This window comes from Phalacrocorax carbo, chromosome 13 (genome assembly GCF_963921805.1).
Source record: "Phalacrocorax carbo chromosome 13, bPhaCar2.1, whole genome shotgun sequence".
In the NCBI taxonomy this organism is placed as follows: Eukaryota; Metazoa; Chordata; class Aves; order Suliformes; family Phalacrocoracidae; genus Phalacrocorax; species Phalacrocorax carbo.
This window is the reverse complement of record NC_087525.1, coordinates 11,339,988-11,364,380: the sequence shown is the minus strand read 5'-3', so window position 1 is coordinate 11,364,380 and position 24,393 is coordinate 11,339,988. Positions and strand designations below refer to the sequence as shown.

Here is a 24,393-nt window from a genome sequence, read left to right as displayed (position 1 = left end):
AGGTGACAGGTGGATTCTGTGTTCAAAACAAGGAAAAAAAGTTAGAACAGAGCTTTTGCTAGTGGCGTGTAACACAGCTCTTGCTGCTACTGGTGCAATGACTCCACAGTCCATGAAAATCTAATTTTTTTTTAACCTATGCATCCATTCATTTGGCTCTTTACAAGACATACGTACATACTAATATAATTCATTACCACCTTATGATTTATGATTCAAGCATCTCTAGTGATTCAGACTCTTCACTTCACAATTCTACACGTTAAGACAAATCCCTAACCCCCCCTGGATATGTGCTGATCTTCCAGCTCTAGTTGCACTCTTTGCACTTCTCTCAATGGATTTTGCCATAGTCCGAAAGATATGCGTGAGACAAACATACAGTATGTATACTAGGGACAGGGATAATGCAGGGATAATAACACTCCATTCTACAGAATAAGACAGTACCCAATGCTAAATAAAACTTTTGCGTTCTTCACACATCAGTAACAATTCCACCCCCCCTTTCCCATTCTGAGTTCTGCACATAATACAGCGGTTATTACAAAGCACGGCCATTGTACATGGAAAGTCACCCAATGTCATATACAGAGCACTAGATACAGTTTGTAGGGTTTACCAGTTCTAGGAAGAACACAAAAAAAGAAATGTTACATTTTCTAACTATCCATCCTTTTAGCTTCAAAACGATGAAGTGCTTTCAAACACTGTCTAGGACTGGTTTGTATTTTTCACGTGTAAGGTACTCCAGAAAAAAAGAGTCCAGGAAGAGCTGCGGTGTCATGCACGTAGGGACTGTCGGGTGTATCATGCAGAGAAAGAGCATTCCACACAAGGAAATAACCTTACCTAGCAAATTCTCCACCCTGGGCTTGTGCCTGGCCTGCAATTGCATCCATGATAGCATCTTGGGAATACATGCTGATCGGGGTGTTATACTGGGCGTGAATGATGGTAGCCTTGCCGCCCAGGCCTTTCACCTCGATGGGTTTGTGTGTAGACAGGGCAGAGTCCTTCAGGACGTTGGGGTTGAAACGCTCCGTGAACTCCGTGCTGGGTTACGCAAGAGTGAGGTTCGACAGGGAAGGGAAGGGAAGAAAGGAGAAAGGCGTGACAGTTAAGTGAGAGAAAAAGCACCAACAGAGGAGTGTGCGTGCCTGTTCACGGCACCTCACCACAAAAGCTTCTGGGAAGAGGGTAAGAGAGAACGTAACAAGGAGCAGTTAAAAGCTGGCTGCGCTCACGGATGGCATTTTTGTGTTGGCTTACAGACGTATACAGAGGAAAAAAGGTGAGATAGCTGTCACTGTATAAAAAATCATGACAAATCCCTAAGTATGTGATATATATATTAAAATTCTGTTCTTATGTGCATATATACGTGTAAGTACACAAACATACCCACACACGTATATATGCATGCCCATGGATGTACACGCATACTGCAGAGAATTCCTGCTTTATTCTCTGCATCCATCCATTCTTTCAGAAGGGTCTTACAAAGTGCTAGAAAGTGCAACGGGGTGAACAGACGTCAGGTCCTCTATTATTTAGAAGGTTCCAGTGCTTTCATTCTGGATTATTAATCATAGTGAAATTTAGTACTTGCGCCTTTTAATCTTCAAAGCTTTCCTCACAAAGACTAAATTAATCTTCCCAAAACCTCTGTGCAGCCAGCCCGAAGTGTTGCTATAGCACGATAAACGCTCAGATCAAAATATCCTACATTGCAATCAACGGGACAACGGCAGTTGGAAGAGAAGCCACCATATTATATTTTCCGGTGGCTCCATTTACGAGGAAGGATTTTTATTTGAGCAATTGAGCCATGGGAAAGTGAACTGAAGGTCCCATTGCAACAGAACGAGTCAGTTTAACGTCAGGCTTCAGCTGAAGAGCAGCCGGCTTCCTTGTAGCGCCTGGCTGTATGCTGCTCTAGTCCTAGAGTTAAGACTGAGTATTGCCCGGGGTTTCAGCCAGCAAGCTAAACGTCAGCTGTCAGTCACTGAAGTAGCTGCTCGTCTCTAACCTACGGGAGATGAGGTGAGTCTCTAGTCTGCTGTTCCTGCCCTGCCAGCAGCAGGTGGATGCCAGCAGTATGGATTCCGAACGCTCACCAAACCCGGCAAAACTGAGAGTTCTGTCCTTTGGGAAGTAACGGATATTTCACAAAGGATTCATTCTGAGCTGAGCCCAAAAGCTGGAAATGGATAGATCTCACCCCCAAAGAAATTCTGAAAAATTTAATCCTGTTTTATTGGAACAATTTTCCTTTTCAGTTTAAAACCACTATACCATAAGTCTATCACCTAATATTAAGTCTTTCGCTGATTTTTTTCACGTGACTGAACAACAGCTTCTCTGGCTGGCAAGGGAATGACAGTGTGCCTCTCTGCCGTTAGGTTAGCCCCGGAGGGTGAGCACTAAACCCAAACCCCCAGTCCGGCATGGAGGAAAAAGCAAAATCAGGTATAGCTGGCAGCCACCTGACTTAACCTTCCAGAGATTATCGAAGGTGATGTGCCACCTCTGAACCCAGCCAGGGGATTCCTTGTAATTTTCAGCCTTTTGTTTGGTGGGATGCCCTGACTGAAGATGGAGGGTTAGACACAGTCACACATCATTCAAAATACTTGATAGAACATTAACAGCCACATGCTCAAGGAACAGGGACATAAATATGCACATGCAGTGTTACAGCCACAGCCTTTAGTTACATACATCAGCATTTTAAGGGAGGGAACCGGGACGGCTGCATTATGCATTCAAAAAGTGAAAATCGTCTTTTTACAAAGACATTTTCACATTTACAATATCTCCCCATTAACTATCCATCAATCATGACATTATTATGCTGACACCATCTCTTGAAGGGTGATGTGCGGGTTGCTACACTCTTGACTCTTCAGCATGCACATGCCTTACTTTTACAATGGTATCTCTTTTCTTCGTAATACCCTAAACGACCACGTGATAATTATGAACGCACAGGTCCTCGAGATCTTGAATTTAGTGTTCTCTTTTCCTCACATTGTAAGAAGTATTGAAGAGATTCTAAACCCAAGATCTGAGAAGACTGTGTGAATGAAAAGACAGAGGTTAAATATGCCACTTTTAAAGAATAAAGTCCACAGCAATTGGTTTCCACAATCAATTACAAAAATAAAAGCTACTTCCCTTAGAACTGCCTAAACTTCCCTAACGGTAGCAGCAGTAGTGATTTAGGCTTTCACTTGTGGTATTTAAACAGTTTCAGTGACGTCTTTCAAGAGGTTTTAGTCACATTACACATACCAAGGCAAAACTTTCACTGAAATTAACAGGATTCCCATAAAAATATGAGAAAAGGGTACAGCTTTTCAACTGTAGAGTTTTCTTTATGATTCTGGAAGTAAGCAGAAGATCTCGGTGCTCGTAAGGGGTGCTGTGCTGTTAGACAGCGTGGCAGAGGTGAGGCCCCAGAGGCCCCCAGACCTCTGCAAAATGAATGGGATTTTTCCACCAACCTGGAAAAGGATCAGGAAAAATAAATCCCATAGCAAATAAGATTAAAAACACCCCTATAATGTGACTTCTGCTTTCAAAAACAATTGTAACAGAATAATTATCAATGTAAATTGGCTAGAGTTTCATCACTCCAAAGGAGTTGCATCGTTTGCATGACATCACACCCACACCTCATTAAAATCAACAGAGAATGCCAGATCAGTGTAAGTTATAGGCATTAAATATTATTTCAACTTTATGTACTCCACTGTTTCTTCTTTTGGCAGCTTAAATTGGACATTTAATTAATAAAATTATTTATTTTATGCTGAATTTAACCCAGTTTCTCCTGCAATTGCTGGACAACACTCCGTCTGGAGACAGAAAGCGGGAATTTAGAGACAATCTTCTGCCCTTCGAAAACCAAAGATCAAAGCTGAGGACTCTGTGAACGTCCCTCAATAAAGCAGATCAATCACATTTTCAAATCAATAGTTGTTACTTGGTTGGGCAATATACTTATTAAGGTAAATTACTTTTTAGATCTTTTCCATATTGGTATCTCATACCAACCTAAATGTGAATTTTAGTGGAGTGGGACTTTGGAAATTAATTTATTGCTAAGGCTAAAAATATATCACTAATAATACACAAAAAATAAGGTTTAGATAAGGCTCCCCAAATCCTGGAGGCACAAAGACTACCTCAAGAGTTAGCAGGAATTAAACCCAGACTGTAGAGACAAAAACATCTGAAAGCATTCACAAGAACTGAGCAAGCTCAGGTGCTAACTCCCTTTGCAGCATTAGAACATCACCAAGAAATGCCGAACCCGTGGTGCGCTTAGAAGGGAGCACCACTGGACGCCAGTGGCAGCCCGCTCGCTTGCCATAGCAATAAGATTTAAAAAAAAAAAATTTCCACTTGCAAGCAGACACAGCAGGAACACAAGGGATCATGCTACCCCAGAAAACAAATCCTCACACATACAGCGAAACACAAATACTTGGCACTATACAGAAGCGATACTAACTTGGCAGCGGTGTTGGTTATGACCTAAAAGAAGAGAAAGAGAACAAACAAGATCAAAACCAACCAAAGAGAAAAAGTCAATAGTTTTTAGAGTGCAAAGGGCAAAATGTATTTACAAAAGGTTTCTAAAGGTTTTTCCAGACTATCTACAAATAAGAACAAAAAGTAAATGTGTGCCAGAAAACCCCAACGTGATTAAGAAAGGAAAAAACGTAGGGATTTAGTTGATCCGCTAGGACTTAGTAGGGTACCATGGCATTTTGGCTGACCCTTGCACATTATTTTATTGCTGTGCATCCCTAAAAGAACTATTATTAAAATGTATGGGGGGAGGGAGCGGAGGGAAGAAAAAAGCATTTGCAGAGTATATTCTCATCTGAAAATAGCAAATGAGTGGTAGAGATTATATTCTTCCCTCAGATACTAAATATTCAGGGATGAAGTCTGTTCTCCTCAGGCCACCCTCAGAGTTGGTATTGCAAGATTGATTTGTTTGGTCTTTTACATGCTGGAGAAAATCCAAAGAATATATTGGTAGATGTTTTAAGTCTAAAACGAAGGAAAATGCCTTTGTATTTAACAAAGTATTGGCCTAAATCTGACTGTACCTATGTTATGCTAGCAGTGGTGTAAACCAATTTCAGAATAGTAATTCCTAATTTATTCCATGTGAAATGAAGCAAGTCCATGCATTATGTGGGGTTTTTTGGTTTTGTTTTTTTTTTTTTGGATATCCATATCAGGATATTTTTTCCATCTGGTATGGACACAGTATGAAAACAACATATGTTCTTGCTACATCCTGTTTTGCTGCATAAAGAAGAGGTGATGGTGGCTTGCACAGTAATTGCAAGGAAACACAGTACAAAACTCAGCGTAGGCCTTACACGGGCCAGAGCTGGGAGCGATGAACGGATAGTGTGCTCAGACTGTAATGTTATATTATCTGCTAATAACTCTTTCTGTTGGTTGCACGAATAGCGTTAATGGACTATGACATTTATTTTAACTCAGTTTTTCCAAAGCTTACAATACCCATATTTTGCTCTTATATTCTTGGGTAAAGAGTAATTTGTCGTATTTTGCACAAAATAAAAAGGGAGAGAGTCCAGGATCAGTTAATAAACATTTCTTCTTATTTAGCTGCACAGAATGCTGTTGACAGAACTGGGCACTGAACCTTCCAACTTGCTGCTCTAACATTTCTGGATCTGGCATTGGTACAAAGTACCGGACAGCAATGTTATACTGTTAGAGTGACATTTAAAGTGGATTTGTCTCCTTCTGCTTTTGCCTTGCAGAACCTTTGATATTACTGCTTCTTCTTACACACAGTCCTTTTGCATTGGCTCACGTAGCTGCTTTTTTCATGATCAAAACCACTCTAATGAGCCAAAGCTGCAGTAAAGGCTTTGCACTTGTGCGTTTCCGTGGAAAAGCAATCACAGATCACCTTCTGCAGTTACTGCTCCTCAGACCCTCGGATTCGAGAATATTCTTCTAACTTTATAAATGCTACATTAAGCCAAATATATCAGTCTGTTACAAGGAACCAGTAGAGTTATATTAGGAACAAGCTGTAGCCTGTAAGCACATCAGTGATCCTATATCCATTTTAGGTATGTGCAGGACAGCTGGGCACTCATTTACAATGGAACCCAGGGTAATAGTATCATTTTCTGAAGTGGACTCTGATGCCTGCTTTAGTCTTCTAATCCAGGCCTCTGCCTTACACATAAAATAGTATTTTAAAGGCAGAACTACCATCCCTAAAATACACCTTAATTAGAGGAACCACTTGTTTGCATATAAAAATATGTTCAAAGATAAAAATCATTACATGCACGCACTAAGAACAGCTCAACAGCCACATGTCTCAGTAAAGATTTTTTAGATGTGAAGAAGAGCCTACTATAGCTTCCTTCAAAAAGAGAAAAGCTTCACTCCTCCTTACGTTTAGTATGTGATGAGAAAATTCTCTCCAGTTTAGAGCCACACATTGTTTTAGATTGATTCTAAATACAGACAAGTATGAAACACCCCAACTTGCTGCTCACAGAGGTCACACAGTAAGAAGCTGGTAACCCAAGCCACCTGGCACGCACTTGCGGGACAGGTATTTACTGCCCTTGACCTACAATGTGAAAAATAACTTACCCTGGAATGAAAAAGAACCACATGTTACAAGCTATGACTCACTCTTCGTATTTATTAATACCCCCCTTTCCAGAGCTTTCAGCACATCAAGTTCTACACTCTTAGCAGGCCACCTCTATTTTTCACCCTGAGCTAGGGTGGCAAAGCTTTAATGTAAAACTGTATCAGAGAAACAGACACTTTGTTCTTCTTTGTAGATAAAGGAAATAATCTCAAAACAAATTTCAGCTTTCTGATCGGATTTTCCAAAGGGTTTAGCTAAACCTCTAACAGCAATTCACACAATTAAGTTTAAATAATTTGGCGAAAAGGACACCAAATTGAGATACGAAATATACCTGAAGATCAATCCCCAAACCTGAATTTTCTTATAGCTTTTACCATACTGCTAAGTGCACGTTCATGAATGCATAATAAATTCACAGTTTTGGAGCACCATACTTTCACAATCTTTACGCAGCATTTTGTGTTGTACTGTGTGATAAAAATGTCCGCAGCGAAGTCCAGGGCTGATTTTGCAGAGCTCACAGAGCTCTCCTTGTACGCTTTTTCACATATATCAACAATGAGATCAAGACTATCACGGATGATACCACTTCCCAAAGTAGTTACAGGTTTGATGTTTCCCTCCACAGAGCAGTAGGAAAGATGCCTCTCGCTTCATGGGTAATGCTCAAGTGGGAGTGGGAATGACAGGATTATTGAACTCTGAATTTTCTCTGCATGTAAACAGAGATGTACAGTTCCCTGAATCTCAGGGGAGTTACCTGAAAAGACACATGTACTTAGTAGCTCTGGGTTCTTTAATCTTTACAGTGTGTTCCTGGGCTGCAGGATAAAGGCTGGATTTTTTAACAGAAGATTTAGATGATTTCTCATAAATTTTCTTATTTGTTCATCAGTGCTACAGACATTATAGGCAGCAATTCCCTAAAATTTTGTTCAAACTAAAAAAGAATAAATCTCAGATGGTCATTCTAAGGTAGAACTTTCCTCTGTAGTTCAGTGCACTGCCACAGGCACACACTAACATGTGCACGTATGCGGGTGACATAAAACATGGAAAAGCAGCAGAGTGAAGACAGGGAAGTGTTTTCTGCAAGAACACCTTTTTTGCACCCCAACAATCACTGTCATATTAAGTAGTCCTATCGCAGTGCCCTCTGGAACCAATAGAATGGTCCACACTGACTTGGGTGTGTGATGGATACAGCTGTGCTGTAATTTTGATAATGAAGAAATAGTCAGAATGCTGAGCCAGCCAAAATACAGCCCCTTCACCCTCACCCTTGCAGATGTTAAGGAGGGTTGTGAAGATAGTGAGATACACTCCCAGGAAACTCTGCATATTGAAATAAGACAAGGATTAGTTTTCCTCAAGAAAACTGTTAATTTAGAGAGAAGCATTCTGAGGTTTATTTTGCTGATCTTGCTTACTAACCAAAATTATTTTCTTTTAAACACTAAGTGCCTTTCTTAATTATCCAGCATGAGAAGGGATGATAGGAATTTTTCAGATAAGTTAATTAAGATTGTTAACGTTGAGTGCTCAAGAGAGTTACAATGAATCATCTAAAACGCTTGAATCATCGAGAGCATGTGTATGTGCTCTTTTATAAGGGTAAAATAGCCTTACTTCGCTACAACTTAAAACCCCCTTGGTTTTACTCTTGCAAAGGGCTTCTGCAATGGGATATAAAGTACTTGAAAATATGCAGTTGCTATCAGACCCCGAGTGGATTGTCTCAGTTTTCTGTTTTTCCTCATACAGCCAAGTCCCTAGTCTTGAAAGTACACTTTTCCCGATATTCATAATAAGAAATTTATCTTCATTTTAAATAAACAATAATAAATTAACGATTTGTGTGCAAATTAATACATGAAGGCAGAAAAAAATAGAAAAGCCTGTTTCTCATTGCTTTTTCTCACTTACTGTAGTCCAAGCTCCTCGCTTCACGAACCTACTAATAAAAGAGTTGATTTGCAATACTGAAAACCTTGACAGCAAGGGATCAAACTGTCTGGGTAGTATCTAGAGATCATTCCTTGTTCTCAGGAGTTAAGTGCAAAGCTAATGGATGTGAGACAGACAATGTTCAAACCAGAGGATTAGAAATATTGCAATTTTGACCCATTTTGCATAGGAAAGCCAATACATTAAAGCAGGAATTATAGTGGGACACTCCAGTAGACTAGCATGTCAGATTTGCTGCTCAAAGCAATTTCTCTTTAGGACAGTACCAAAGCTCAGATCTGTTTTATAGTAGCTTCTGTAATGGCCGGCAGTGATATTTATTTCTATGAGACTATACGCATTAGTTTAAATCACTAAATGCCAGAACCCTGAGATGATCACAGTTACTTCGGTCACAGTGTTCCTCGTCACGCTCTGGTGCCTATTGCCAATCTATATTACCATTCGGATACCAAAGACCAAGAGTTATTCTGTAACGGTACTGTGTACATGTTTTGGGGGGTACTGGAAAATTTAATGATTGTTCCAGACCTTAATCATGATTACTGGACAAATGAACCATAGGGTAGGTACTATTACATTCATTTTTCAACAAATTCATTACTTATTGAAATATTAAATATTTTAGCATGTTACCTACCCTCTAGGAAGTCCACCTTCCGAAGCCCTTCGGTTGAGACTTAATTTATGCATCTCAGCCATTTCCCTTAGAGTCTCTGCTGAGTAAAGGCCAATAGGGTTGTTATACTGCCTTGCAGGGCTCAGCTGGTGTAAAGGACTATTGCCATCAGTCAATACAGGGCTTAGTTTTGAACCTAGATTACTCTTTGCAGGTGAAATATCAGGAGTCACAGACTGAGAGGACATGGAAGATCTAACTGTGGTAGTCTTTAAGTAGGAAGAGCTATTTGAAAAGCTGATCTCTTGCTTGTTGAGGTAGCCTGAAAACGTTCCATTGGCTGCTAAAATACTACCCATAGGCCCAGTCGCCGTGTTAGTTAGAGGGCTGAAGGTTGTTCTGTTGCCATTGATTTCCCAAGCAGGTTCCTGTAGTAGCAAACATGCAGGCCAAGAAAAGAAAAAAAGAAAAGAGCAATCATAGAACACATGCAAAAATAACATATCTGCAGTTACTGTTTTCTAAACATATTGATAAACTTGCAATAAATAGATTGGGGCCAAAGCATCCAATCCTTCAGGGAAGATTTTCAACACAGAAATGCATTGTTTCAAAATAAGGAAGCAAAACATACTCAGGCATTTTTTTACTGGGTTTTAGTTGAAATCAACTAATAAAGCTTAACATTAAAGGAGCATTTGCTACTAGTCAATCTCTTAGCAATGATTTTATATAAAGACAATACTCTCCATTAATTTCTAGGATAATAAAGAAATCTTAAAAAAAATGTCTTGAGGTCAGAATCATTTGAGATAATATACAAACCAAAGAGTCAATGTCATTTTTATAAAAACATAATGATTCTGAACCACACCATTCTATTTTCCATGAGTACACTTCAAGTTATTGAAGCCCACACGTTGCATTGCTTTCATAGGCTCTGGATCATGCTAATTAGGCCATGCAGCATGGTTAGCAGATAGACCAACAGGACTCAAGAACAGGTACTGCTCAACAGAGAGGACACTTCTATTCTGACCGTTTCTGCATAATTTCCACTTGAAGGAATGTGTGCATGAGAATGTAGACGAGTGTATGATCCTACAGTCATGTCCCAGATAATATTCCTAACTAGGACAGCAGGATGGATTGGCTTAGTCAAAGTACATAGGAATCTCTCCTGCAATAGATATACCCATAGAAGTCTGTGCTGGTGCTCAAAATAGAAACATTCTACCCAAATCTCATCCTGGAAAAATGTAGTACTATGTTTCAGTTTCGTAAATGATTTGCTATTACTGCAGCTTAGCGAAACCAAAATAAAAGATAATATCAGAAAAGAAAAACACTGCTTTTTCAGCAACACAATGCAGGAACTAAGTTGTCACATGAGTTCTGAGGAAGTTCCATGTAAAACTTCTGTGCTTGTGTTGCCTAAAACACCCTATCAGAGCTTTAAGCTCGTTCTGGAGCAACACCATCTAAATCCCAAGGACTGGAGGGTACTCAGTACTTTGCGAGAAGCTCTATACCTTTTGGAAGTCCGCCTACCTGCAGTATGGACAATTTTATCAAAGAGGAATACAAACTTCATTTTCAGGAGGGCATTTTATACCTTTATTCTCAGTTTTCTTATTCTTCAAATTCTGAAGTCTCAGTGACCAGAACATGAATAGCAAGACTCTAATACTGATTATTTTTAACATCTCTCTAATATTGTGCTTTGAACCTAGCATCCTGAGTGCTGGAACTCATCAGCACATGTCTCAAAGTAATGAATTATATAGTTTCAAAATCTGCTTTATTCTTCACTTCTGTTTGTCTGTAGTTATGTGCGTTGGATAAAACTATAAGTGAAGTACCCAACAAACCATTTGAATGTCTGGCAATTTACAGATTTCTCTAGAGCCACAGTATCAATTTGTAGTTTATCTCAGAAGCTCCTGGCTCCAGCCTAACTTGGGCTACAATGCTTTTGCTACAGGAGAAGGATGACTTCAGCCTCTCCCTCTGGCCTTACATACGCTGCAGCTGTAAATGGTACCCAGATGCCATGATGCTCACAGCTAAGAGGCCCACCAGTAATGCTGGCAGCATGCTGCAGTCCAGCTCTGGGGGGCAGGGACAGGCAGGGGACATTGTCTGGAGGAAGGGATGGAGCCCACAGTCTGCCCTCAGTGACAGCCAGTACAAGAGCAGGTGGTGCCCTGCAGTGACATTTTGCCTCATTTGGGCTGGCACTGCTTCGGTTGCCATCTTTAACACCTTATGCACATTTCCCCCTTAGCCTCGCATGAAACACAGGGCTGAGAATAATTTTGCTTCTGATTTTCTACTTTTGCTGGTATTGGTTATCATTAATGTCATTTACTGATTTTGATACAAAGATTCACTAGAAAGATAAAATATTTTATGTTCTCCTCTTGGGTTTTTGTATACTGCATATTTAAGTTTTGAGAGATTACATTTGAAAAGTCAAGATAATATGGCCTGATTAATTAAAATTAATTGCCAAAAAAAAAAAAACCCTAAAGGACTAAGGATATAATTAATCGTAACATTAAATAAATTTAAGATGTTTTGAATAAAAAATGTAAGGCGGATAAGATGAACTGAGAACATTTTTCTTAGTAATAAACAGGAAGAGATTTTAGCTGGCATTAATAGCTGCCTGAGGCTGTAGAAATAGATAATCCTAAAAGCGTTTTTCAGACTATGCCTTTTTAAGTAAATACATTTGCATTACATACTTCAGTCATTACACCCTGACACAGAAAACAGCAAACCACCAATCTTTAAGTGGCCTACTGCAAGCTTCCAAGTATCATTAAACAAACAGAAAACTGGGATTCTCTCTAAAAATGTGTTGTAAAAGCACAAACGCACAAGGCCATGTTCATAAATTAAGCCACCACTTGTGCAAATGAGTGTTACATGCTAACGGAGAGGGACAAAACAAATACTAAAAAAACCCCCACAACAACCAGAGGCAATAGAGAACAGGAGGGATATGCCAGAGTTATATTTGTTACCCTGAAAACTCTGTGGCTTTTATCTAAGTTAACCGTGGGTTTCCTTTCTAAATACCCTTACAAAAGGACATGCAAGGAGATCTGATTACAAAGTATCAGTTTCACCTGCTAATGAGAGAAATGCCAACTATTTCCTTAATCCCAGTGCATTTTCATAGTTTCGGCATTCCTGGACATTAACAGTAAGCAAAGGGAAAATTACACGACCACCATAAAAATGGTGGTTGATTTTGCTCACCTTTATGACATGAATGGAGTTTTGGTGTCACACCTCAAACAATTTCTAGCTGGAGCACCAGCATGCTGGTAACTCAACACTAGAATTCCTAGGAACCCAGCAGTGCCAGGTTAGCGTTCTCCATTCTGAGCTAGTATTTAGGGTAGTTGTAAGGTAGTTAGTTATTTTCCCTGTGTTGGGAGTAAAGGGATGAAACGGGAAGTGTCCAAGAGAGCAGCTGTGTAACTTCTTCTAAAGAATTACTGCCCAATAATCAGCTTATTTAGCTCTTTCCTTTTGTGATTGACAAAGAATCTCTCATTCAGTTTATTCCTGGTAGGATATTTTAGAATTTTTTTTTCTCCAGTTCAGTGGCAAAACCAGATCAATGCAGCATTTCTGGATGTGAAGGTCAAATTTCTAATACTGAGCAGCAGCACGGCTTTTAGCATTACATCACATGAAACGCAGCCAAGAGTAACAAACGTTCCCCTGTTTCCCATCTCTCTCATCCCATCCTGTTTCAGCCTCTGCGGCTGGAAAAGCAAGCTACATTTCAACCTATGCAAGTGCGATGCTACGCTTCAGGCGACCAGAAGGGGAGGCTCTGACACTGAGCAATGGGCTTCTTCCCTGAGAAAGATGTGATCCTGCAGCAACCCCTTACTACGAGGGGAAAACTGCGTTTTAATTTCCCTGTGTTGTGTCAGGAATGAGCTTAAAACTCATAAATGTAGAGGGGTCTCAAACATTTGGGAGTAGAAGGAAGCTATGAATCAGCTCAATTTCAGTTCTGAAATACTAGTCTTCTTTTCTTTATAAATATTCAATTTCTGTGAAAGGCAAATGCTCCTTTGTATATATCAGAGAAGTGAGCAACAAATTTATATTGGAAGACACAATACCAGTTTTTCAGGTCCTTTTCCTTTGACAGCCCACGTTCTATTTATCTACTGCTATGACACTATGACCATACAGCCTTTATTCACCTTTTGCACTTCTGGGAGAACAATTTTAACGCTATACTAATGAATTTGACCACCCAATGTGCCTGAGAAGCAATTGTTACTTTGAACTTTTTATAGAAAGAAGGAAATGGAGGCACCATGGCATTATATGACTCTGCTCAGAGACATCCAACAAATAGCTTTTGGCTCAGCCAGCTCTTCCACCCTATGCTTTACTTAAAAAGTCAATAATTTCCTTCATCTGTTTTCTCTTAGCCACATAGGTTCCCAAATTTGGCAGGAAACAAATCATAAGCATTACAAGATCATCACTGGGACTCTGAAATAAGTGTGTTCAGTACTCCTTCATAAAGAGGAAAACACATATTATTAAAATTAACGAGGCTATCTTAATACCTTTATGCCAAGGGACAAACATTAAACCTATGCAACCTATGCTTAGCCTTAAACCTTCAGCCTGAACATTCTGTACTGCACTGAGCTGAATCTTCACCTGTGGTTGTCCTCGCCCTGAAAAGCTGCAGGAACGCACTGGCTGATGATGGCTTAGTTTCAATCCTTGGATTCATGACTACTCTTCTTGCTATTTGAATGCTTTCAGCATTAGTTATGCCCTTTCCTCCAGCTACACCATACCTGTGCAAAAGACTGGACTAAATCATTTGACTAAGTAAAAAAGATTTGACTAAATGAAAATTGTTTCAGATTAATGTCAGATAAAGAAATAATAAAACTGCAAATCAAACTTTTATTTCCAATAATAGCCCTACAGCTCAATTGATGCCATACTTATGGTTGCAGAACCTGTGTCATCCATAACATCGATCAGCTCAAGAAAGGAAGGAGAGAATGTGTGTTACTTGTGGAATGTAGAAAAATTTCTATCATGGTGAAGAACTCTGGGGTTTTTATACTTTCCTTACATCTTTTCAAAAGAATGTATGCTTATTTTTCTAAAGCACAAAAACCCATGACGACCACAGTCGAAGAAATACATGCTTGAAAATTAGTGGAAGCTGCAATCAGATCAGCAATAATGGACAAGGGAATTTATGGTTTAAACCAGACACTGAACTTGCACATGCAGATTTTTAGCTAACGTTGCCATGCCTTAACCTTGACTCAGAGAAAGGTGAGAATAACTTCTCTCGATGTTTGAGGAAACACTGTTGTGACTGTCTGGTAACGTAGCTTTTTGCTGTTTTTTGAAATGCAATCGAATTAATTTCATGTGAACCATCAGAGCCTAAACACTGTCAAGCAGTGATGTGGAGGTGACAGCTTCTGCCTATGTGTCACAGAATTCTTCATTTCTACAGTGGTACTGTTACTAGAAATAATAAAGGGACAAGGAAAGAAACCTTGATTTTTAAAATATATTTACTATAACATACCTTATTGTAACATCCCCATACCTCTGTTTATATCGGTAACGACTTTTTATTCTGGATTTTGAGACCTCTCCAATGGTTCAGTGCCTTCATTCCCTTCCAAACCAAGCTCGGAGAAGATTATTTTCTTCAGTTAAAAACTACCGTTGTCTACTAATGTATACTAGAGACATTAGAGACATCTAGACACTAGAGACATCTAATGTATACTAGTCACACCTCTTAACCTGCAAAGGGCCCCCCACTCCAGCACTCTACTGCTACCTCTTACCCCTGAGCCAAAGACCCTACACCTGAGAAGACCTTTCTGAATACTGATAGATACCCTATTTCCCACCATACCTTCTCCTAGATGCCACCTTTTTCTTCCAGAAAGAAAAAATCTCTCTTCCAGCTGCAAGTACTGCCTGTAGTCCATTCAGAATAGGCTGCCTGCAACAGCTCCTATAAACCTTTCCCAAGCACCAATGCACAGAGCGCTTAGGTGTGAGACAACATGCTCTTGGAAAAGGGTTGAGTCCTTTGATCCTCATCTCTCACTGAAGGGTTAAAATAGGAAATGTAAAGTGACTTTATAGCTTTCATGCCAAAGGCAGTTTTAGTACCTTGAAAAAAACCCTACAGTGTGTGGAGTTAACTTTTCTATAGGGTTGGTAGTTAAGGAGAAGAATTTTCTGTGATAAACAGCTTTGAATACCTACGGCAGTAATTTTAAAATTGGCACTTGCCAGGGAAGAAATGTACCTAATACAGAGTCATGAAAATCTGTTGTATAAACGCTTTGATGTGCCTGTGGTGGAAGTAGGCAAATTTGTCATACCTGCAGGGGTGCTACTGAGGGTCCCAAAAGATAGTTGTCAATCTGTTGGTGAATAACTCTGAAGAGACACGTCTACTTGCTGCCTTGAAAACTAACAGCATTCGGTGTAGTTCTCAAGGGAAAATAAGTACTCTCTCCCCCTTCCTGCCCCTGTTACTTTGTTGGTGCAGCTGAACACCAGTCTAACTAAAATAACAATCCATTGGTTTTGTTCTAGGAATTTCACAGTACTGTTTGGTGACCCTTCTAATAATTTTCTCCAAGTTAACGTTTATAAAATCATGATATAAGCAGAAACAACTCAAGCAAGATAAATTCTCAGTTTCATCTTCCCTTGCCAAAAAGTTTACAAGATCTGGCATGAAATAATATTATTTCTGTCTCAGCTAATAAATAGCCAGAGAAGTTCATTTTAAATTTGACAAAATAAAATTGAATCAGATTATTCTTCCCAAGTACGTTCTCTTCTGTTAGTTTGAACATATTTGCAGTGTTTACAGGGATGATGTTATCTTCTGAGCTCTGAATTTGGAAAGCATGATGTTTATAAAAATTACTTAAAATTGATCTGTGGAAGTCACAACTGCCAAAACCAGTAGAACATCACCTAATTCCCCATGTATTTTGATCTTCAGTGTTTTTTTATTTATACTACATGCTAGGGCGGAAACTGACACTCACAGGAGGGATAAAGTTGCAGCAATGGAGATTTCACCTCCTCTCCGTTTATCTAGCTAAATGCATCAGCAATACAAATGTCCTACCCAGTGCTTGAGCCTAAGGATATATGCCATTTTTCGGGTATCCTTGCATCTCAGTGCCTCCAAAGATACAGATGATGAGTTGCCAGGTACAGTCAATAAATGCTGTTTATTCTAATATGACCATTTATTTTATGGAAGATGCCGAGCTTTGACAACAGAAACCAAGCATCCATTTCCTCTGCCACTTGCTGTTATTCATTAAATTGACTTATCCTCTTTATTTGTTATTCTCATGTCTTTTGAATAATGTCACAAGAATGCAATATGATGCAAGGTTTCAAATGCCCTAATGTCCTCTTTTCCAAATCAGTGCCTTTTCAGTTGTTGTCAGGGTTTGGATACACTGAGGCACAGTATTTTCAGAAGCTTTGGTAGCGTTTTGCGGCCTAGATGAAAACAAACTGCTCAGAACAGATTAGACCAGATCACATCAGAGGACAGCTGGATGCTTTGGTTCTGCTAATCAGAAATTAGCAAAATACAGATCACTGATTCATTGCATTGTGGCAGTTTTGCTGCCTGTGCATTCATTCAATATTTACTTATTTGGGGTGAGCAAAAGCTATTTCCTGTAGTAGGTATTTGTCTTTCACCACAGTAGATAAAAATAGTATTAACTTTGGCTGAGGAGAAATGTGTCACATACCTTCTGGTGGGGAATTACAGCCCTGGGAGAGTCAATTCTGGGTGCTGTGGTTGAAACTGGCACTGGACGTTTAGATCTGGCAACCCAAAAAAACAAGAGAAAAAAAGATTAGCAATCTGGACTCCTATTTTTCAGCTCTAATTTCACACAAAAATGCTGCTTCATCAAGAGTGAAAGCTAAGGATAGCTGAGACTTTCTCTAGTGATCATCGTGCTTTTTCTACATCCTCATTTATAAAGGTCTCAAACGTGTGAAAAGGTTTGATATCGTTTCTCTGAATGATGAAAAGCCACCATTTACAGAAGCAGCCTCTGACTTGGGAGATCATATGTTTTCCAGTACCTAGTGACAAACTGCATTTTCATAGGTGACAATCAGGCACAACTAGATAAATTCAGATTTGGGCATAACTCTAGAAAAAGAGACTTAAAACTGTCTTAAAACGCAGAGACTAAATGTAGGTACTGAGGCATCTCAAGATCAAGCCCCCAAAAGATTATTATTTAATAGCTTAAACTTAACCTCTCTGCAGGAAGAAACATGGGCTTCATTTCAGACAATTTAGTTTCAAAAGGAGCAGATCACTACTGAATTAACCACACTCCACCCCAAATGCCTGCCTTTCACCCGTATTTGACAAATATATGTACATGGTCCTTTAAAAAACAAAAATAAACCCCACGAAAATGCTTTCAAAACACACAGTTTGCCCTTTCATCGGAACATTAAAAAGCAAGCACAGTGACAAATGCTAACTGAAGCACTCTAGGATGCTCAGGTAGGTGAAGATGTATTTGTGGGTGGTGTTGTGAGAACCTACATAATGCTAAACATCCCCCTGAAATCCTTCCAGTACACATGGGATCACCAGAGAAAATGAAAAGAATGTAAATATAGTCAAAAGAATCACAATGATACCATTAATATCCTACTGTCAACCTATAGATCAGGATTATGCCTAGAATTCTCCTCTTGAAAAAGTACATTTCAAAATTAAGACAGGTACAAAAATGAAATAAAATTACTTAAAAGCATACAAACCAAGTAGAAGTGATGGAGACGTTCAGAATTGTTTGCTTTAGGCAGGAGATGACTATGAGAAGATGTTACAGAGGCTCAGAAAATAATGAATGGTAGAAAAAGGGAAATAAAACTATATTCCTGGACATTGAGTGAAATTGAAAAGCCAACATATATAAAATTTATAAAGGCAAACATTTTTTCCTAGAGTACTTGATCAACCTGAGGTGAATCTCATTGTTACAAGACATCATTGAGACTATGAGAATAGCAAGATATCAGAAAGGTTTAGATATTTATACTTAGAACAAAAACCCCAACACCTGCTTCAGACTGGGTAAAAATAAGTAGCCATACAGATTCTCATTTTTCATGGCGCAACTTAAAAGACTGATAGTAGAAAGCCTTCTGTGTTATGTTCATTATTTCCTTACTGAGGGCTGTGTTGCTCTTTCCTCTGAAATACTTAGCAGTGGCATCTATCAGCGACAGAAAGCTGAGCTAGACAAGAACGGGGCTCACCCATAGTGGCAATCTCTGCGTTAATACCTAGCTTCATGTTGAGCTGTGTATTTAGCTTTAGCTGCCACACAAAGTATTTCCACAAGCAGGAGTAAACAAACAAACAAAAAAAACTAGGAAAAAGGAGTAATCCTTACAGGAACTGGAAGATTTCCATATAGAAGATACAGAAATTATGCTCCTTTGAGAGCTGAAAACAAAGATGATGCAATAGATGCCTCCCTCACAACGAGATGCTAGGACAATGAACACCCTTTGAGGAAACGGTGAAAACTGACGTTCTGTTAAACAATAGGTAATTAACCTGTGACATTCACTGACAAAGTATTCCTGAAACAAGAGGCTAGAAAATTGTAAACGGCACTAACGTTGAGACTCACAGTTGGAACACATCACAATATGCTCCCGAAGACATAATTATCTGAGAAATATATACCTTCAAGTTCTAAGAACAAGAGCTAACCACTAACTGCCTAGAACAAACTTTCCTCTGGTGAGTTACTAACTGAACTTCCCTCAGGAGTGAGTGTGTCCCCTTCCTCCAACCATTTTAGCTTAAAAAGAGAAACAATAAATCATATTCATGAGACAGGCACATGTATCAAGAAAGACAGCAAAAAAGAGAAAGAAAAAAAATCAGCTGCAGCCCAGAACACAGAGTTGCTGAAAATTGACAGTGACAATTTATGAACAGACAAAGATTTAGGGGCAGATTCCAATCCTCCTTCCATTGGTGTCATTTCTGAGTACACCCAGTTATTTCTGTGAAGTTACACGGGGGGACCTGCACATACTCAAGACCACAGCCGGGCAGAGCAGGCACTACGTGTCCCCTCTGCTCTGCTCACTGATCATGAATCTTAGTGCCAAATTTGCTCAGCACTGTAAATGTTGCTTCTCAGGTACAGAGGTATAGCAAACAACCACACACTGCATCTTTGGTGCATAAATGGAAAATATTTGTATTGCAGCAAAGGAATTTATTTACCAGACTACTCCATCACTTCTGCTCTTTATTGTATGTCTATTTTTCCTCACTCATTATCCGACCGCAGAAGATGATGTTAAAAAACTGTATTTATTCCACACCACTGATAAGCTACATCTGTCATTCACAGTGCTACCCAACCAAGATTTTTATTTCACACCAACTTTGATGTTTCAAGATGTTACTTTATAACAATGAAGTTCCTACATAACTCTGCCCTGGACATTTATAGCTTTGATATTTAAAAACAGAATGATGAGGCTTGCTAGGTTTAGCAGGGGCTTGCACCAGAGGAGAGGGCAGAAGAGGTGAAGTCAATTTGTGGAATGAAAGTGTATGCACTTACAGAATAAAGTGATTATTTACATAAGAGCCATTACTCCTCCGGGGAAAACATCTGCAAGTTCAGGACATTTTTTTCCTCCCTCTTTTGCTAGATGAATCAGATCCTGCGGCAACACAAGGCTGCTTTTCAGGTGATGACGGTGCTGTTGTAAACATGTGTGTCCAGGTTTACATTTTAATCCATTGATTGCAAAATTATTTTATTCCAAACATTCTGGGAGTGTACTTGCTTAGCAGGGCTATGAGGAGGATGAAAGTCCAAATTGCACAAATGACTGATTATTTTAGATTTGATGTTGAAATGTTCTACCAAGTTTGTTTTCCTGAAGCAATTAATTTGATTTCAACTCTTAGATATTTTCTTCTATATTTTCAAAATTAAAAATGGAAACAAAAAACTCATTTCCAAATGAAAATTCAAAACAGTTTTAATGATGATGAAATACATCATTCTGGTATTCTTTAAATTCCCTTCCTTTCCACAGACAGATCTCCCCTCTCCCTCAGTACTGGTTCTCTTTCTTAACGAAGTTCAAAAATGAGATGGATGTAGTTTTGTAAAGCAGTTCAATTTTGATAGCACTGCTGACATGGCTGTCAAAATTTTAACTTGTTCCCACCTACCTGAATACATCTTTAATTGAAGAGCGCTTGACTTCAATCCTGGTATCTTTGCACTCACAATAAAGATTCATTAGGAGTCAGCTGCATTAGGAGGAGCTGCCTGCCTAAGGAAGGGCTGCAGGAGAGTTCTGTAATGTACTATCAGTTTAACCAGTGTCCTCAGGGGAGCACAATACCGTAACTTGCAGAGAGGTGGCATGATCAAAGAGATAAAAGCTCTTTTTCACTTCATGTGGCTTTTTTTTTTTTGTATATTTCACACCTTCACCAGTCAGTGTCTATATTCTCTTTTCTAATTCTCAGAACAGCCAAATCAACATTTCTTTTCTTACAGTAAGCTTTTGCTTTCGTTTTGTTACACATGACCACTTACACCTTGTTGAGCATCGTCATAATTGTATCTTAATATTTCAAACACTAGAAAATGAAAAGGGGTTAAGTGCATGCAAAGGTAATAAAACAGATTAGATTAGCATTAGAAATGCTTAGAAAACATTTCACATACTTTACTTATCACCTAACTGAAATGGAGTCATTCTGGAGTGGAGTGGGTGAGCACACAGCAGGATGAAAAACAACAGAGCATGTAGAACTGGGCTTCTGAAATATATCTGTTTTAATGCAATTAATATTAGAGACAATTTGGTAGGGCCTGGGGGAAGAGACATAAATGGGACAGACTAAATATTACTCGTGGTTATCAATTTGAGGTGTCCATTTATTAAGTGCTAAGATCAGTAATGTGTCAGTTAAATCTTCATCTAAACAGTGAATTAAGTCACCAAACAGAAGCTTCTTCCTGTTTGTAAGTCTTGCACAGAAAATCTTGAGTCTTTTGATACCATGGTTTAATTATCTAAGCCCTGGCTGGGACATCAGCAAACAGTCTTAGTGACTCCGATGAGAATCACAAAGACAAAACCTTGAACATTTCACAGTACTTCAAATATAACTGCGATCACTTTGGGGCTAGGATGAGTCCTACTTTTCCTCTCTCAGGGTATCATCTGTGCCTGCAATAAAATTGAAAAGTATTTCCATCAGCAGTTTTGCTCTCTATCTATCAATGGTGAATGCAAATATTAGCATTTGGCTGGATGACTGATTTGTTAATTATTTCCCTGCATTGTGCTGCACTCGGATTGCAAGACAGGCAATTATGCTTTCCAGACCTAATGTTCATACCCACAGAAATATATGGACAAAAACTTCTTATGCATAAGCGGCACCAACCTAAAGGGAAGCTGCTATCCAAAAAAATCTGTGTAAGAGTATTACCCATTTTCCCTTAGAAGGGATCTGAGTCAGGGGCAGCTGCAAACATTAAGGGATAGAGAGGGAAAAGAAAAGGGAAACAGCCTTGGAGATTTTTGTGAAACAAAGGAAAGGAAGGGATAATACGGAGATAATACTGGAGATAATATGCATAAAGCTGCAATTTTTTAAAAGAAGTATGTATTAAAAAATATTGGAGAAGCAAATTCTACTTTCCTGTTCTCTTTGACCCTTTCTACTTCTGTGGCATCTGCACAGTGACTGTTGCATCTGCTTTACTCTTTCCTTCCCTCCTGCTATGCCAAAATTCCTTCTTTCTTGAACTGCCCACATTCTGCCCTCCAGCCTGTTCCTTCCTGTACGGAGCAACTGGCTCCCAATGCCTCCATCTCCTCTTAGCTGACTCAGTACCAACCCGAAAATTCCTCCATCCCAGCAGCTCCTATGGGCAAGTGGGGAGGCTCTGCCTGAACCCCTGCTGCTCTGCTCTGTGTGTGACGGTTCTCCAAAGAGTACTAAGTACGGATGCTGAGCACGTGCCTGGCACTCACCCAACGCACATGGCAAGCCCCACACTTAAACTCCATGGAGCATGGACACCTTTTTTTGAGGCAGGTTATTTTTCTTGCTGTCCTCTTCCTTCTGTCTTTGTCCTACTTTTAAACCATTTCCAAACCCTTCCTCTCCTTATCACTACTGAAAACTTAAGTAACCCATTAAGAAATTGGGTTCATCCCCAGGAAATGTCATCCAGTTATAGAACTTGTTTATGCTGTCATGAATTGAATTTGTATGTAGCAGTGTATTGCCATCAACACTGTTGAAAAAATACTTTAATTTATATAAAATCCATAACTTTGTTACTAAGTAATAATAGATGATAAGAATTTGAAAATAAGCTTGCTTTAATGGTGAATTACCAAACAGATCACTCAGTTATACAGTGATCTACTGTAGCTTACAAAACCTTGTTGACATCACTATATTATCATTCAAATCTCTCACGCAGCTAAGTTACTTTGTTTTAAGCTCAAATATATCTTTTACTAGTTTTACTTGAGACCATTCATCCACAGTTTATAATCACAATGCTACTTACCTGAATTTTTCATGTTAACCCAATCCAAATGCACATTTGGCTTCAGGTTTCATTACAGGAGTTTTGCACAGCTTTTCTAGTTATCCATACTAACTCAATTTGAATAGCATAAGATTAACAAGTAAAATACATTTTAACTAGGCTGAAACAGGATTCTATTGGAGGGAGAGTATGGTTTCTTTTTACTTTCTACTTTTCATTTACATGTTTTCTATGGCTATTACTGATCGGATAAAAGCATCAGATGATCCTCTCAAAGCTTGCTTTAAAATAACAGCAGAAACATGAAGAAGAATAGAAGGGGTACTTTCAGCACAGTGCAGGCAAAACCACAGTACTTCAAATACTCAGAAATATATAAACAGGTATTGATTATAAATAGGAAGGCACTATTCTCATCTCAATAATAAATTGGCTAAATGCAGAACTTGGATTGCCTAGCTATAGAGAATGGTGTTACAGAATCAAAAGCGAGAGGCTGGAGTACAATCAGAATTATCAGAGAGGGATCAAAGCGTAATGGTTTAACCTTCAGATACAGTGTCTCACTTGAAATCTCTTAGTTCAGCGTAGTTATTTACTATTAGCGATTTCATTATTATATTGATTATTTATAATGACTGAGAGATGTTAAAAATAAATCTATTTGAGGTAAACATACACAAAATAATTTATTAGTTTAAGAAAATCACAAAAAAACATTTGGGTTGTGAAAGGATCTAATACTGTAGATCAAAGAATTAGCTATTATTAATAAAGAGCAGAAGAGGCACAGAATAAAGATTCAGTGCTTGTATGTTGCCTACCACACCCTGGTCTTGAGATACGACTCAACTCTCCCCAGTAAACATAATAAAAAACGATTTTGAAGAATCAAGTATCAAATATTTATATAAGTTATTTAGCTGATAAATATCTGAAGTGAACCATAGTGATTTCCCCCTGTTCAACTTTTGCCTGCCATGCAGACAGTGTACCTGAGGCTTAGACTACCCCCATTCAATTATCATCAGGCTCCACTGCGGTCCTGCAACTCTTGGCTTCTAAACAGCTTCGTTAAGGGTGAAAGTCATTTAGGTACAGATTTCAGAGCAGCACTGGGGACTGCTGTAGAGCATCACCCTAAAGAGCCAGCTCCAGAATCAGGGAATGACAGCCAACCTTCAAAGATATAATGACTCACAAATATGATATAAAGCTTTGTAACTGCCTTCTGTTCATACAGAGGAGTTCAAGTGTTGCACAAATCCAAACAGATTTCTAATACCATGCAGGTGAAGTCTATTGCTCCCCTTCCCACTCAACATTTTTTAAAAGCAAAAGCCTAACTCAGGATACTTTAAGTATCCTGACCACAATTTACTTTCTTTAGTTTCCTGAAGCTGCTAATGAAGCATATTTACTTAGCT

At 39.0% G+C, this 24,393-nt stretch overlaps 1 protein-coding gene across 4 annotated transcripts in view; it reads right to left on the bottom strand.

Moving 5' to 3' along the window:
- The window catches only part of LDB3 (LIM domain binding 3), a 129,561-nt gene that overhangs the window by 56,011 nt on the left and 49,157 nt on the right, over positions 1-24,393 (bottom strand). For all 4 annotated transcript variants that reach the window (XM_064464808.1, XM_064464804.1, XM_064464807.1 and 1 more), the window contains exons 4-6: positions 17,111-17,186; positions 4,523-4,545; positions 853-1,056 (exon numbers count right to left, since the gene is read on the bottom strand). In XM_064464808.1, the coding sequence (XP_064320878.1) occupies positions 853-1,056; positions 4,523-4,545; positions 17,111-17,186 (303 nt within the window). The remainder of the gene's footprint in view (positions 1-852; positions 1,057-4,522; positions 4,546-17,110; positions 17,187-24,393) is intronic.